This window comes from Harmonia axyridis, chromosome 7 (assembly GCF_914767665.1).
Source record: "Harmonia axyridis chromosome 7, icHarAxyr1.1, whole genome shotgun sequence".
Taxonomy (NCBI): Eukaryota; Metazoa; Arthropoda; class Insecta; order Coleoptera; family Coccinellidae; genus Harmonia; species Harmonia axyridis.
The window spans coordinates 24,578,215-24,594,916 of record NC_059507.1 but is presented as its reverse complement, the minus strand read 5'-3'; the positions used below and the strand labels follow the sequence as shown (position 1 = coordinate 24,594,916).

General features: G+C 29.2%; 1 protein-coding gene across 2 annotated transcripts in view; it reads left to right on the top strand.

Moving 5' to 3' along the window:
* LOC123684635 overlaps positions 1–15,821 on the top strand; it is a 51,935-nt gene extending 36,114 nt beyond the window's left edge. The window contains exons 3-4 of one of the 2 annotated variants that reach the window (XM_045623956.1): positions 13,414–13,485; positions 14,188–15,821. In XM_045623956.1, the coding sequence (XP_045479912.1) occupies positions 13,414–13,485; positions 14,188–14,426 (311 nt within the window). In that variant the 3' untranslated portion in view covers positions 14,427–15,821. Of the gene's footprint in view, positions 1–8,544; positions 8,617–9,347; positions 9,944–13,413; positions 13,486–14,187 lie in introns of those variants that run through there. The other variant, XM_045623955.1, reaches the window with a different exon arrangement.
* Positions 15,822–16,702: the final 881 nt, after the last annotated feature.

Here is a 16,702-nt window from a genome sequence, read left to right as displayed (position 1 = left end):
TTTGGCTCCTGTACAACTCGACCAAATCATACGGTGGATACAGGAAGGTTTGTCCCAGCGAGAAGTGTCCCGGCGGTTGAATGTTTCGCAAAGTGTCGTGAGTCGGGCTTGGAATAGGTTCATCCAAAACGACTCAGTAGCTTATGTTCGTGGTTTGAGAGCACGTAGGAGGGTACAACATCCCCGTTTGAATAGGGAACACCGGGTTCATCGACGACAATGGGCTGAGGAGCACCGCAATTGGACACTTGAAGATTGGAGCCGATGTTTATTTACGGATGAGTCTAGATTTCGTTTGGTCAACTCCGATGGACGTATTCTTGCTTGGAGGGAAAGAGGTCGAAGGTATGCAGAACAGTTTATGGTACCCACAACAGCTTTTGGCGGAGGTTCTATATGTGTATGGGAAGGCATTTGTTTGAACCAACGCACAGAGTTGGTTGTTCTGCAGAATACCACCATGACCATCCAGAGATATCACGATATTATTATTGAACCCATAATTGTTCCGTTTGCGGCTGCCGTGGGCGATATTCATTTCAATTGACTATAATGCCCGTCCACACCGTAGTCGTCTGGTTAATGAAGCGCTAGAAACTCATGCTATTGATAGGATGGACTGGCAAGCTCGCTCTCCAGACATGAATTGCATCGAACATGTCTGGTCTGAGATGTCTAGACAATTGTCAACCTTAGAACAACCGATCAATAACCTGGAGGACCTTTCTAACGCTTTACGGGATATTTGGACGAATTTTCCCCAAAATTTTATAAATCGTTTGATCGAAAGTATGCCTCGTAAGGTAGAATGCTTGAGACGAGCTTGTGAGGGACCAACTAGGTACTATCTTAACCGAAACTTCAGCCTTTTTGTGGTTCCATCATAAAATTTTTATGTTATTCAAACACAGAATTTTGAGTGTTCCCTAATAAGGGCTTTTTTTCTCTCCAACTTTCCATTTTTTCATTCTTTTCCATATTATCAACTGAAAATACGCTGATATCTGACTAAATTTATAATCTTGGAGCGAATATTTCAGAAATAAATTTAGAACAAGTAAGTGATCCCTATCAATTGTTGAGCAGTGTAATTTGTTTTAAAATTTGATACATATTCTATTTCGACTTTGTAATTTCATTTTCATTGACAACAAAATTTTTCTTGTTATGAATAAATAATATCAAAACAGCATTCCCAATTTGAAATTGTTGCTGATAATTATTTTTCTTATATATAGGTAAAGATCCTCTAAAATCGGATAACAATTGAAGAAATTATTTACTCATTAAATCCTCCTTAACTATTTACCTTGATATAACAATTATTGACAACTCATTGAATTCTGGGCGAACTTCTTCTTATTGGCTACTGACTATTTCCTCTTCTTCTTTCTATTTTTTATCAACCCCAAAATCATTATTTTGTTAGTCGTTAGTTGCTCACAAGTCACAAAGCATCGTGTTCTGTGAAGGGTTGTAATACATAGTTTGTGAATATTTCAAATGAGTGTTTTTATGGTGATTATGGAAATGAAGAACTTCGAGTGTTCTGGATGTTCTCCTCCAAAAAATCAGGAAGTGAAAAAACGTAAAAGAGAATGTAAGTTTATTTGAATTGCTCAAAACGAAATGAACAAAAATACATATATAAAATAGCGAAAGCGTATTTGAAACACTTTTAGTATGAGAAAAAAAGTTTACACTCATTATTTGCTTTTAATAGTTTTGATTAGTGATATATAATAAATTTAAACTACGTTTATCTTCCTCATTTTGACGAGCATATAAAATGCATTTTATTTATTTATGTCGGATATTGATATAAAGATTGTATAATTACAATAGTAATAATAATAATATTTCTTTATTTAAAATTATTTGATGTTACATAATAATATATAAATTAAGTGAGCTCACGTAACAATTTGAGATTTACATTGCTCTTTCAAAATATTTCCGGGACTATATGTTTCTAACTCTATTTTTTAATTTGATTCTGTGATTTTTAATATTGCGATATGCATTTTATTTCTTTCGGTAGTTTATCGTAAGTTCTTAAACTCATGTAGGTAGGACTTCTTACAATTAATGTAAATCTATTTGTTGGAAAAGTTATGTTAAAAGTTCTTGTAATATATAAAATTATATTTTCGCTCGCAAATTTATGCCTATTTTCATGTTAAAATATCAAACAAGTAGAGACCATATACATTTTTTTTCAATTCGAATTTTCTTGTTACCCAGAAAATTATTCCATATTTGTAGGTTCTTTCAAATTCAGCAAATTATACTTTTCTTAAAGTGTACTCATTTATATACTCGGTGATTGATTCCAGAGGAAAAATTTTTTGCTTCTCCATCTGTGATTTTTGCATTCGTCATTGTTATACACTTACCTAATGTTTTCGTTTTTTTGTCTCATTCTCGTCACAAAATATCAATATGTATAGTTATCAAAGAACTGAACTGAATAATTCGCATCGAAAAATCATCAGGACTTCGTTGTAAAATTTATTGTGTTTCATTCAAATTGCAATTTATTTGTGGAAACATCAGTTCTGAATTGACTATATCTACGAATTGGAGTTACAATGAAAATGACAGATTTCTCGGATCATTTCAAGTAAAAAAGTCCTGAAACATGAGTCTGCAAATGCTTTTTTTTTTGAGATACAGGTGTTAAAGTTCAAGTTTTACTCTCATAACACCTTCTCTCCTCACGTTATTCAACTTGAATTGGCATATATATTTATAATTAGAGTTTTCATCATGCATATCCCAATTTTGAATGCAAATCTACAGAGAGATTTTTTTCTGGAAGGGTGCCGCTTCTTTCCTCCAAAATTATATTTTTGTGAACCACTGGTTGTTAGAAAAATTTGAAGAGAAATTCTGGTTCAGTACTACACTTTATGGTTCGTTGTGGTTTTGTCGTATCAGCAATTTATTTCGAAAAACAAATTCAAACAGCATTCTATGGTAATTCTCAGGAAAATCCAAATTATTGTAAAGATCAAGTCAGGTAGCTGTGATGAATAAATTAATTATAAATTTTGATACTTATCCATCAACTATGTAGCGAATATTAAAAAAGATTCGATAAATTAGTTAAGCATCGCAACAAAGTAGACCAACATGAACCAGCCTGTATCTCTGAAACAAAGCGTTTGCGGGTTCATGTTTATGGCTCATTTAATTTTTAAAATTATCCAAGGAATCTCCCTTTTTTTTTCGTAACTCCAATTCAGGAACATCCAGTATAAGATAAGCACAATCGAATTTGTAATAAAAAAATTATTTCGAGTGATTTGGTTTAAACTTCGTTATAAAACCTCTTCTTCTCATTTTATAGATACGAGTTAACAATGCCGTCAAAAAATTATTTTTCGATTATCCCCCCAAGAAATGAAAATATCTACGCACTAACACTCATTTACAAAATTTAATCTTTTCTTGATAGCAATTCATAGTCAGACCATTAATCAATTCAGATAATATATTATTTCCATTATTAAATTTATTTCCGTGAATTTAATGACAACTATTTTGTCAAACATTGAGTTCTTCGATGATCTAAATAAACAATTTTTCTTTTTCTGGGTTCTAAACAAAGAATTAATCACAAGAGGATGAAATTAGATAATCCATCAATCGACAAAAATGAGAAAATATGTAAGTATAGATTTTTAATGCTCATTGACTATTCATTTGAATGAAAAAATCATTTGAAAATCAAATGCTTGATTCTGACAAACTTAATGATACGTGTTCCAGCTTACTTTATATTTATCATTTCAAAACTCTGATATTGTTATTTTGCTTCGAGTCGTTCGTTGCTCACATCGAAAGCATCGTGTTCGAAGAAGGTTTGTAGTAATTGAAGAAGAATCAATTTGTTTTATTATGATGATATTGAATTTCGTCAAATTTCCTGGATATTCTTCTTCAGCAGAATAGAATAGAGCATTTTTTCAAGTCTCTAAACGAAAAATTGGTGGATCATTAACAAAAAAATTGATGAAGCGATTTTTTATTATGGAACATATTTCATTTTATTATTATTATTATTATATTTCTATATATATTTAATAGACACCAATTGCTTGCAATATATTCAATTTTTTCAGTACGAATTCGATGAGTTGAAACTTCTGATATTTTGGTGGATACTCAATTTAATTAATGAATCATCATAACATGTATTTCGATATTGAGGAAATTTTATATTTATTAATGAAACTATCTATGAAAATTCAATTAGAACAAAAAAATTATAATGTATACATATTTCTTTGTTCTTCACAGGTGCCAAGGCGACGAACAAAAAAATTTCTAATGATGACATCGTGCTGATCGCAGAAAGAGGATGTCACTATGCGATGAAGAAGGAGAACCTCCTCAAATTTGTTCTGCTATACAATTTTCTGAAAAATTCCCTAGAAACTCAAGATGAAGATTCTGATGATGAAGACTGGGATGAATTTATTAAATGGAAAAAAGAAGAATTGAATTTTTCTAAGTCAATTTTATCAAGTTTAGATTGATTCAAGGCCGAAGCTAGAAAAAAATTCCGGGAGGGATCCGTTCACCATCTAGAAATATACTGCGGTTTGCGACCAATGAAATGAAAAAGTTGAGATTATTTTCGGTTAAATTAGAATCCTGTATATTAGAAAAAAATTTCGGGGAGTTGGTTCCAGTCCCCATCAGACCCTTTTCGGCTACAGCCTTAGATTAAAGAGTAACAAAATTTGGAAAAAGTTTCAAGAGCTGCATTTTAGGAGTACCATCGGTTTAAAAAAAAATATATGAAAATGAGTTTTGGCCCACTGGAATATCTTTTTCACGTTTCAACTTCTCACGTGGTTAGCATTTTTTAGATGTGAACTAAATCAACCGTAACAATGCACAAGATCAAAAGAAACAGATCAGAGTTTTAGAATATTCCATCAAAATATACGTACGTTCGAAATAGCAAATATCGACTTCAAGTTGAATGGAAAAAAACACATTTGCATGGTTGTGTTTAATAATGGAACCACAGGGAGGATGAAAAATGAATTGGATGAAATCTTCTACAAACTTGATATTAGGAATGGAACCATATACAAAGTTGAGGATTTTTTTCACTCTAATATTGTAAATGAGTCTAAGGGAATATTTTTGTTCATGTTGTCACAATTTCACTTGTTTTTTCAAAAAGGATCATTTTAAATGAAGATTGTTATTATTGTTATTGATTAATTGAAATTTACTTCATAACTGTCTCATAAGTTAATCATCGGCTTTAAGAGTCGATAATTTGTGATGTGTATGAAAACCTTCTGTTAATATAAATTATAATAAAGTACAATTCATATGAAAAAAATGTAATTTATTTTCATACTTTTAATTTTTTAATACGGTATATATTACAGTGCTATTTAATAGTATTCTTTCAATTCAAATTTTAAAACATAAATATATTCAAATTGAATTTGTGATGTCTTGTACACCAGCGCAACTGAAGGGGGCTTGAGAAAATCTGAATCTACTGATTTTCGACGACCAAATTTACCGTTCACATTCAAGTTGTATTGGCCGCCTCCCCAGTTCAAATTTTTTAGTTATATCAGATCAACAATAGGAGGTCATACGTTATAGAATTCAATTTAAATTTTCAAGATCGCAACTCCAAAAATATTGCTGCTTGTCTTCGGCATAAAGAAACAGGTATATCAATATAGAATTTGAAATAGTATTATTTCCAATTCTTCAACTTTTTTCCGTTGTTTTCGCAAAATAATTTGTTTTGAAATTTGATACCTATTCTATTTCGACTTTGTAATTTCATTTTCATTGACTACAAAATTTTTCTTGTTATGAATGAATAATATTGAAACAGCATTCCTAATTTGAAATTGTTGCTGAATAATTATTTTTCTTATATATAGGTAAAGATCTTTTGAAATCGGATAACAATTGAAGAAATGATTCACTCATTAAATCCTCCTTAACTATTTACCTTGTTATAACAATTATTAACAACTCATTGAATTCGGGGCGAACTACCTCATACTGGCCACTGACTATTTCTTCTTCTTCCTATTCATCATTAACCCCGAAATCATCATTTTGTTAGTCGTTAGTTGCTCACAAGTCACATAGCATCATGTTCTGTGAAGGGTTGTAATACATAGTTTGTGAATATTTGAAATAAGTGTTGTTATGGTGATTATGGAAATGAAGAACTTCGAGTGTTCTGGATGTTCTCCTCCAAAAAATCAGGAAGTGAAAAAACGTAAAAGAGAATGTAAGTTTATTTAAATTGCTCAATACGAAATTAACGGAAATACATATATAAAATAGCGAAGGTGTATTTGGAATATTTTTAGATATGAGAAAAACAGTTTACACTCATTATTTGCTTTCAATAGTTTTGATTAGTGATATATAATAAATATAAACTACATTTATTTTTCACATTTTGACGAGCATATAAAATGCCTTTTATTTATTTATCTCGGATATTGATATATAGATGGTATAAATACAAAAGTAATAATAATAATATTTTTTTATTTGAAATTATTCAATGTAACATAACGTAATAATATATAAATTAAGTGAGATCACGTAACAATTTGAGTTATACATTGCTCTTTCAAAATATTTCCGGGACTATAAGTTTCTAACTCTATTTTTTAATTTGATTCTGTGATTTTTTATATTGCTATATGTATTTTATTTCTTTCGGTAGTTTATTGTAAGTTCTTAAACTCATGTAGAAAGGACTTCTTACAATTAATGTCAATGTATTTGTTGGAAAAGTTATATTTAAAGTTCTTGTATTATATGAATTTATATTTTCACTTGCAAAATTATGCCTATTTTCATGTTAAAATATCAAACAAGTAGAGATCATATACAATTTTTTTTAATTCGAATTTTCTTGTTACCCAGAAAATTATTCCATATTTGTAGGTTCTTTCAAATTCAGCAAAATATACTATTCTGAAAGTGGTCTCATTTATAAACTCGGTGATTGATTCCAGTGGAAAAATTTTTTGCTTCTTCATCTGTAATTTTTGCATTCGTCATTGGTATACACTTACCTAATGTTTTCGTTCTTGTGTCTCATTCCCGTCACAAAATATCAATATGTAGTTATCAAAGAACTGAACTGAATAATTCGCATCGAAAAATCATGTGGGCTTCGATGTAAAACTTATTGTGTTTCATTCAAATTGCAATTTATTTGTGAAGACATCAGTTCTGAATATACTATATCTACAGGGTGTTCATAAATTGGAGTTACAAATGAAAATGACAGATTTCTCGGTTCATTTCAAGTAAAAAACACCTATATCATGAGTTTGATTGTCTCAGTCTTTACTTGTCGGAAATTCATCCTGATGATTAAAAATATATTTATTTTCACAACAATTGTTTCGTCATGATAACATGACTTCGTCAGGTGAGCATGGTAACAGTTATGGTAACTGTTACCATGCTCACCTGACGAAATCATGTTATGTGAAAATAAATAAATAAAGCGGAAATAAGTTATTCTACTTTTTAATCACCTATAACATAAGTCCGCAAACGCTTTTTTTTGAGATACGGGTGTTAAAGTTCAAGTTTCACTCTCATAACACCTTCTCTCCTCACGTTATTCAACTTGAATTGGCATAGATATTTTAAATTGAAGTTTTCATCATGCATATCCCAATTTTGAATGCAAATCTACACAGTGATTTTTTTCTGGAAGGGTGCCCGCTTCTTTCCTCCAAAATTATTTGATTGTGAACCACTGGTTGTTAGAAAAATTTAAAAAGAAAATCTGGTTCAGTACTACACTTTTTGGTTCGTTGTGGTTTTGTCGTATCTGCAATAGATCTCGAAAAACAAATTCAAACAGCTTTCTCTGGTAATTCTCAGGAAAATCCAAATTATTGTAAAGATCAAGTCAGGTAGCCGTGATGAATAAATTAATTATAAATTTTGATACTTATCCATCAACTATTTAGCGAATGATTATAAAGATTCGATAAATAAGTTAAGCATCGCAAGAAATTAGGACTACAAGAACCAGCCTGTATATCTGAAACAAAGCGTTTGCGGGTTCATGTTATTGGCTCATTTCATTTTCAAAATTATCCAAGGAATCTCTTATTTTCCTTCGTAACTCCAATTCAGGAACATCCAGTATAAGATAAGAACAATCGAATTTGTAATAAAAAAATTATTTCGAGTAATTTGGTGTAAACTTCGTTGTCAAACCTCTTCTTCTCATTTTATAGATATGAGTTAACAATGCCGTCAAAAAATTATTTTTTGATTATCCCCCCAAGAAATGAAAATATCTACGCCCTTACACTCATTTACAAAATTTAGTTTTTTGTTTAATCTTTTCTTGATAGCAATTCATAATCAGATCATTAATCAATTCAGATAATATATTATTTCCGTTATTAATTTTACTTCCGTGCATTTAATGACAAATATTTTCTCAAACATTGAGTTCTTCGATGATCTTAATAAACAATTTTTATTTTTTTTCAGGTTCCAAACGAAGAATTAATCACAAGAGGATAAAATTAGATAATCCATCAATCGACAAAAATAAGAAAATATGTAAGTATAAATTTTTAATGCTCATTGACTATTCATTTAAATGAAAAAATTATTTGGAAATCAAATGCTAGATTCTGACAAACTTAATGATAAGTGTTCCAGCTTACTTTATATTTATCATTTCAAAACTCTGATATTGTTATTTTGCTTCGAGTCGTTCGTTGCTCACATCAAACGCAATCTTGTTCGAAAAAGGTTTGTAGTAATTGAAGAAGAATTAATTTGTTTTATTATGATGATAATGAATTTCGTCAAATTTTCTGGATATTCTTCTTCAGCAGAATAGAAAAGAGCACTTTTTCAAGGCTCTCAACGAAAAATTGGTGGATCATTAACAAAAAAATTGATGAAGCGGTTTTTCATTATGAAACATATTTCATTTTATTATTATTATTATTATTTTTCCATATAAATTCAATAGACACCAATTGTTTGCAATATATTCAATTTATTTTTAATGCCGCCAGGATGAAAATGTTTTGGAGGAATTATTATCAAATTCATTTTTGCATGTATGTATGATCTTTTTCATGTAATCTCTTAATTTTTTTAGTACGAATTCGATGAGTTGAAGCTTCAGATATTTTGGTGGATACTCAATTTAATTATTGAATCATCATAACATGTATTTCGATGTTAAGAAAATTTTATATTTATTAATGAAACTATCTATGAAAATTCAATTAGTAGAATAAAATTATAATGTATACATAAATCTTTGTGCTTCACAGATATCAAGGAGACGAACAAAAAAATTTCCAATGATGACATCGTGCAGATAGCAGAAAAGGGTTGTCACTACGCGATGAAGAAGGAGAACCTCCTCAAATTTGTTCAGCTATCAAAATTATTGGAAAATTCCCAAGAAACTCAAGATGAAAACTCTGATGATGAAGACTGGGATGAATATATTCAATGGAAAAATGAAGAATTGAATTTGTCTAAGTCAATTTTATCAAGTTTAGATTGATTCAAGGCCGTAGCTAGAAAAAAATTTCGGGAGGGATATTCCAGAATATTTTTGTTCATGTTGACACAATTTCACTTGTTTTTTCAATAAGGATCATTTGAAATGAAGATTGTTATTATTGTTATTGATTAATTGAAATTTATTTCATAACTGTATCATAAGTTAATCATGGGCTTTAGGAGTCGATAATTTGTGATGTGTATAAAAACCTTCTGTAAATATAAATTAAAATAAAATATAATTCATATAAAAAAGATGTAATTTATTTTCATATTTTTAATTTTTCAATATGGTATATAATACAGTGCTATTTAATAGTATTCTTTCAATTCAATTCTCAAAATTCATAAGAAATGAAACCTTGATATATTCAAATTGAATTTGTTATGTTTTGTACACTAGCGCAACTGAAGGGGGGCTTGAGAATATCTGAATCCACTGATTTTCGACGAGAAACTTTACCGTTCACATTCAAGTTGTATTGGCTGCCTCCCCAGTTCAAATTTTTTTGTTATATCAAATCAACAATACGAGGTCATACGTTATAGAATTCAATTTAAATTTTCAACAACGCAACTCCAAAAATATTGCTGCTTGTCTTCGACATAAAGAAGCAGGTATATCAATATAAAATTTGAAATAGTATTATTTCCAATTCTTCAACTTTTTTCCGTTGTTTTCGCAAAATAATTTGTTTTAAAATTTGATACATATTCTATTTCGACTTTGTAATTTCATTTTCATTGACTACAAAATTTTTCTTGTTATGAATAAATAATATTTAAACAACATTCCTAATTTGAAATTGTTGCTGAATAATTATTTTTCTTATATATAGGTAAAGATCCTCTATAATCGGATAACAATTGAAGAAATTATTTGCTCATTAAATCCTCCTTAACTATTTACCTTGATATAACAATTATTAACGTCTCATTGAATTCGGGTCGAACTACCTCTTATTGGCCACTGACCATTTCTTCTTCTTCCTATTCATCATTAACCCCGAAATCATTATTTTGTTAGTTGTTAGTTGCTCACAAGTCACATAGCATCGTGTTCTGTGGAGGGTTGTAATACATAGTTCGTGAATATTTGAAATAAGTGTTGTTATGGTGATTATGGATATGAAGAACTTCGAGTGTTCTGGATGTTCTCCTCCAAAAAATCAGGAAGTGAAAAAACGTAAAAGAGAATGTAAGTTTATTTAAATTGCTCAATACGAAATTAACGGAAATACATATATAAAATAGCGAAGGTGTATTTGGAATATTTTTAGATATGAGAAAAACAGTTTACACTCATTATTTGCTTTCAATAGTTTTGATTAGTGATATACAGGGTGTTTCCTAAACATGCGGCAAAAATTCAGGGGGTTGTTCCTTGGACTATTTTAAGCATGTTTTGTCCTTGGATGATTTTTGAAAAACCTCTTTGTTTCGAAGATACAGGGCGAACAACATTTTTCATATTTTTAAAATTAATAATAGTTTAAATAAAAATGCGTACGCACTGTGTTTACTAAGTAGTTACAATTTATTTTTAAATTTGTTTAACAACATTCCAATTACTAAAAACGGCCAGTTTTTTGACTAAAAATTGATAAGTGCAGATGGTAAAGGAATACAGATTAAACACGGTTTTCATTTCTGGGTGTAACTTAATAAGAAATGATCCTGGTGTTTTTGAAAGGGTTCGGCAGTCAATGAGGAGAAGATTGGATGCTTGTATGCTGGCTAGAGGTGGTCATTTTCAACAGTTTTTGTAGGTTGAGTTGAATTTTCATGTAATTTTTCATAATAAAATGTTATTATCTGAAATTTTGTTTCCCCTATATCTTCGAAACAAATAAGTTTTTCAAAAATCATCAAAGGACAAAATATTCTTAGAATAGTCCAAGGAACAACCTCCTGAATTTTTGCCGCATGTTTAGGAAACACCCTGTATAATAAATATAAACTACATTTATTTTTCACATTTTGACGAGCATATAAAATGCCTTTTATTTATTTATCTCGGATATTGATATATAGATGGTATAATTACAAAAGTAATAATAATAATATTTTTTTATTTAAAATTATTCGATGTAACATAACGTAATAATATATAAATTAAGTGAGATCACGTAACAATTTGAGTTATACATTGCTCTTTCAAAATATTTCCGGGACTATAAGTTTCTAACTCTATTTTTTAATTTGATTCTGTGATTTTTTATATTGCTATATGCATTTTATTTCTTTCGGTAGTTTATTGTAAGTTCTTAAACTCATGTAGAAAGGACTTCTTACAATTAATGTCAATGTATTTGTTGGAAAAGTTATATTTAAAGTTCTTGTATTATATGAATTTATATTTTCACTTGCAAAATTATGCCTATTTTCATGTTAAAATATCAAACAAGTAGAGATCATATACAATTTTTTTTAATTCGAATTTTCTTGGTACCCAGAAAATTATTCCATATTTGTAGGTTCTTTCAAATTCAGCAAAATATACTATTCTGAAAGTGTTCTCATTTATAAACTCGGTGATTGATTCCAGTGGAAAAATTTTTTGCTTCTTCATCTGTAATTTTTGCATTCGTCATTGGTATACACTTACCTAATGTTTTCGTTCTTGTGTCTCATTCCCGTCATAAAATATCAATATGTAGTTATCAAAGAACTGAACTGAATAATTCGCATCGAAAAATCATGTGGGCTTCGATGTAAAACTTATTGTGTTTCATTCAAATTGCAATTTATTTGTGAAGACATCAGTTCTGAATATACTATATCTACAGGGTGTTCATAAATTGGAGTTACAAATGAAAATGACAGATTTCTCGGTTCATTTCAAGTAAAAAACACCCATATCATGAGTTTGATTGTCTCAGTCTTTACTTGTCGGAAATTCATCCTGATGATTAAAAAGTGAAATAACTTATTTTCGCTTTATATATTTATTTTCACAACAATTGTTTCGTCATGATAACATGACTTCGTCAGGTGAGCATGGTAACAGTTACCATGCTCACCTGACGAAATCATGTTATGTGAAAATAAATATATAAAGCGGAAATAAGTTATTCTACTTTTTAATCACCTATAACATAAGTCCGCAAACGCTTTTTTTTGAGATACGGGTGTTAAAGTTCAAGTTTTACTCTCATAACACCTTCTCTCCTCACGTTATTCAACTTGAATTGGCATAGATATTTTAAATTGAAGTTTTCATCATGCATATCCCAATTTTGAATGCAAATCTACACAGTGATTTTTTTCTGGAAGGGTGCCCGCTTCTTTCCTCCAAAATTATTTGATTGTGAACCACTGGTTGTTAGAAAAATTTAAAAAGAAATTCTAGTTCAGTACTACACTTTTTGGTTCGTTGTGGTTTTGTCGTATCTGCAATAGATCTCGAAAAACAAATTCAAACAGCTTTCTCTGGTAATTCTCAGGAAAATCCAAATTATTGTAAAGATCAAGTCAGGTTGCTGTGATGAATAAATTAATTATAAATTCCATTCCAATTAATTTGGTGTAAACTTCGTTGTCAAACCTCTTCTTCTCATTTTATAGATATGAGTTAACAATGCCGTCAAAAAATTATTTTTCGATTATTCCCCCAAGAAATGGGAATATCTACGCCTTAACACTCAATTACAAAATTTAGTTTTTTGTTTAATCTTTTCTTGATAGCAATTCATAGTCAGACCATTAATCAATTCAGATAATATATTATTTCCGTTATTAATTTTACTTCCGTGCATTTAATGACATATATTTTGTCAAACATTGAGTTCTTTGATGATCTTAATAAACAATTTTTATTTTTTCTAGGTTCCAAACGAAGAATTAATCAAAAGAGGATAAAATTAGATAATCCATCAATCGACAAAAATAAGAAAATATGTAAGTATAGATTTTTAATGCTCATTGACTATTCATTTGAATGAAAAAATTATTTGGAAATCAAATGCTTGATTCTGACAAACTTAATGATAAGTGTTTCAGCTTACTTTATATTTATCATTTCAAAACTCTGATATTGTTATTTTGCTTCGAGTCGTTCGTTGCTCACATCGAACGCAATCTTGTTCGAAAAAGGTTTGTAGTAATTGAAGAAGAATTAATTTGTTTTATTATGATGATAATGAATTTCGTCAAATTTTCTGGATATTCTTCTTCAGCAGAATAGAAAAGAACATTTTTTCAAGGCTCCCAACGAAAAATTGGTGGATCATTAACTAAAAAATTGATGAAGCGGTTTTTCATTATGAAACATATTTCATTTTATTATTATTATTATTATATTTCCATATAAATTCAATTTATTTTTAATGCCGCCAGGATGAAAATGTGTTGGAGGAATTATTATCAAATTCATTTTTGCATGTATGTATGATCTTTTTCATGTAATCTCTTAATTTTTTTAGTACGAATTCGATGAGTTGAAGCTTCAGATATTTTGGTGGATACTCAATTTAATTATTGAATCATCATAACATGTATTTCGATGTTAAGAAAATTTTATATTTATTAATGAAACTATCTATGAAAATTCAATTAGTAGAATAAAATTATAATGTATACATAAATCTTTGTGCTTCACAGATATCAAGGAGACGAACAAAAAAATTTCCAATGATGACATCGTGCAGATAGCAGAAAAGGGTTGTCACTACGCGATGAAGAAGGAGAACCTCCTCAAATTTGTTCAGCTATCAAAATTATTGGAAAATTCCCAAGAAACTCAAGATGAAAACTCTGATGATGAAGACTGGGATGAATATATTCAATGGAAAAATGAAGAATTGAATTTGTCTAAGTCAATTTTATCAAGTTTAGATTGATTCAAGGCCGTAGCTAGAAAAAAATTTCGGGAGGGATATTCCAGAATATTTTTGTTCATGTTGACACAATTTCACTTGTTTTTTCAATAAGGATCATTTGAAATGAAGATTGTTATTATTGTTATTGATTAATTGAAATTTATTTCATAACTGTATCATAAGTTAATCATGGGCTTTAGGAGTCGATAATTTGTGATGTGTATAAAAACCTTCTGTAAATATAAATTAAAATAAAATATAATTCATATAAAAAAGATGTAATTTATTTTCATACTTTTAATTTTTCAATATGATATATAATACAGTGCTATTTAATAGTATTCTTTCAATTCAATTCTCAAAATTCATAAGAAATGAAACCTTAATATATTCAAATTGAATTTGTTATGTTTTGTACACTAGCGCAACGGAAGGGGGGCTTGAGAATATCTGAATCTACTGATTTTCGACGAGCAACTTCACCGTTCACATTCAAGTTGTATTGGCTGCCTCCCCAGTTCAAATTTTTTTGTTATATCAAATCAACAATACGAGGTCATACGTTATAGAATTAAATTTAAATTTTCAAGAACGCAACTCCAAAAATATTGCTGCTTGTCTTCGACATAAAGAAGCAGGTATATCAATATAAAATTTGAAATAGTATTATTTCCAATTCTTCAACTTTTTTCCGTTGTTTTCGCAAAATAATTTGTTTTAAAATTTGATACATATTCTATTTCGACTTTGTAATTTCATTTTCATTGACTACAAAATTTTTCTTGTTATGAATAAATAATATTTAAACAACATTCCTAATTTGAAATTGTTGCTGAATAATTATTTTTCTTATATATAGGTAAAGATCCTCTAAAATCGGATAACAATTGAAGAAATTATTTGCTCATTAAATCCTCCTTAACTATTTACCTTGATATAACAATTATTAACGTCTCATTGAATTCGGGGCGAACTACCTCTTATTGGCCACTGACCATTTCTTCTTCTTCCTATTCATCATTAACCCCGAAATCATTATTTTGTTAGTTGTTAGTTGCTCACAAGTCACATAGCATCGTGTTCTGTGGAGGGTTGTAATACATAGTTTGTGAATATTTGAAATAAGTGTTGTTATGGTGATTATGGAAATGAAGAACTTCGAGTGTTCTGGATTTTCTCCTCCAAAAAATCAGGAAGTGAAAAAACGTAAAAGAGAATGTAAGTTTATTCAAATTGCTCAATACGAAATTAACGGAAATACATATATAAAATAGCGAAAGTGTATTTGCAATATTTTTGGATTTGAGAAAAACAGTTTACACTCATTATTGCTTTTAATAGTTTTGATTAGTGATATATAATAAATATAAACTACGTTTATTTTTCACATTTTGACGAGCATATAAAATGCCTTTTATTTATTTATCTCGGATATTGATATATAGATGGTATAAATACAAAAGTAATAATAATAATATTTTTTTATTTGAAATTATTCAATGTAACATAACGTAATAATATATAAATTAAGTGAGATCACGTAACAATTTGAGTTATACATTGCTCTTTCAAAATATTTCCGGGACTATAAGTTTCTAACTCTATTTTTTAATTTGATTCTGTGATTTTTTATATTGCTATATGCATTTTATTTCTTTCGGTAGTTTATTGTAAGTTCTTAAACTCATGTAGAAAGGACTTCTTACAATTAATGTCAATGTATTTGTTGGAAAAGTTATATTTAAAGTTCTTGTATTATATGAATTTATATTTTCACTTGCAAAATTATGCCTATTTTCATGTTAAAATATCAAACAAGTAGAGATCATATACAATTTTTTTTAATTCGAATTTTCTTGGTACCCAGAAAATTATTCCATATTTGTAGGTTCTTTCAAATTCAGCAAAATATACTATTCTGAAAGTGTTCTCATTTATAAACTCGGTGATTGATTCCAGTGGAAAAATTTTTTGCTTCTTCATCTGTAATTTTTGCATTCGTCATTGGTATACACTTACCTAATGTTTTCGTTCTTGTGTCTCATTCCCGTCATAAAATATCAATATGTAGTTATCAAAGAACTGAACTGAATAATTCGCATCGAAAAATCATGTGGGCTTCGATGTAAAACTTATTGTGTTTCATTCAAATTGCAATTTATTTGTGAAGACATCAGTTCTGAATATACTATATCTACAGGGTGTTCATAAATTGGAGTTACAAATGAAAATGACAGATTTCTCGGTTCATTTCAAGTAAAAAACACCCATATCATGAGTTTGATTGTCTCAGTCTT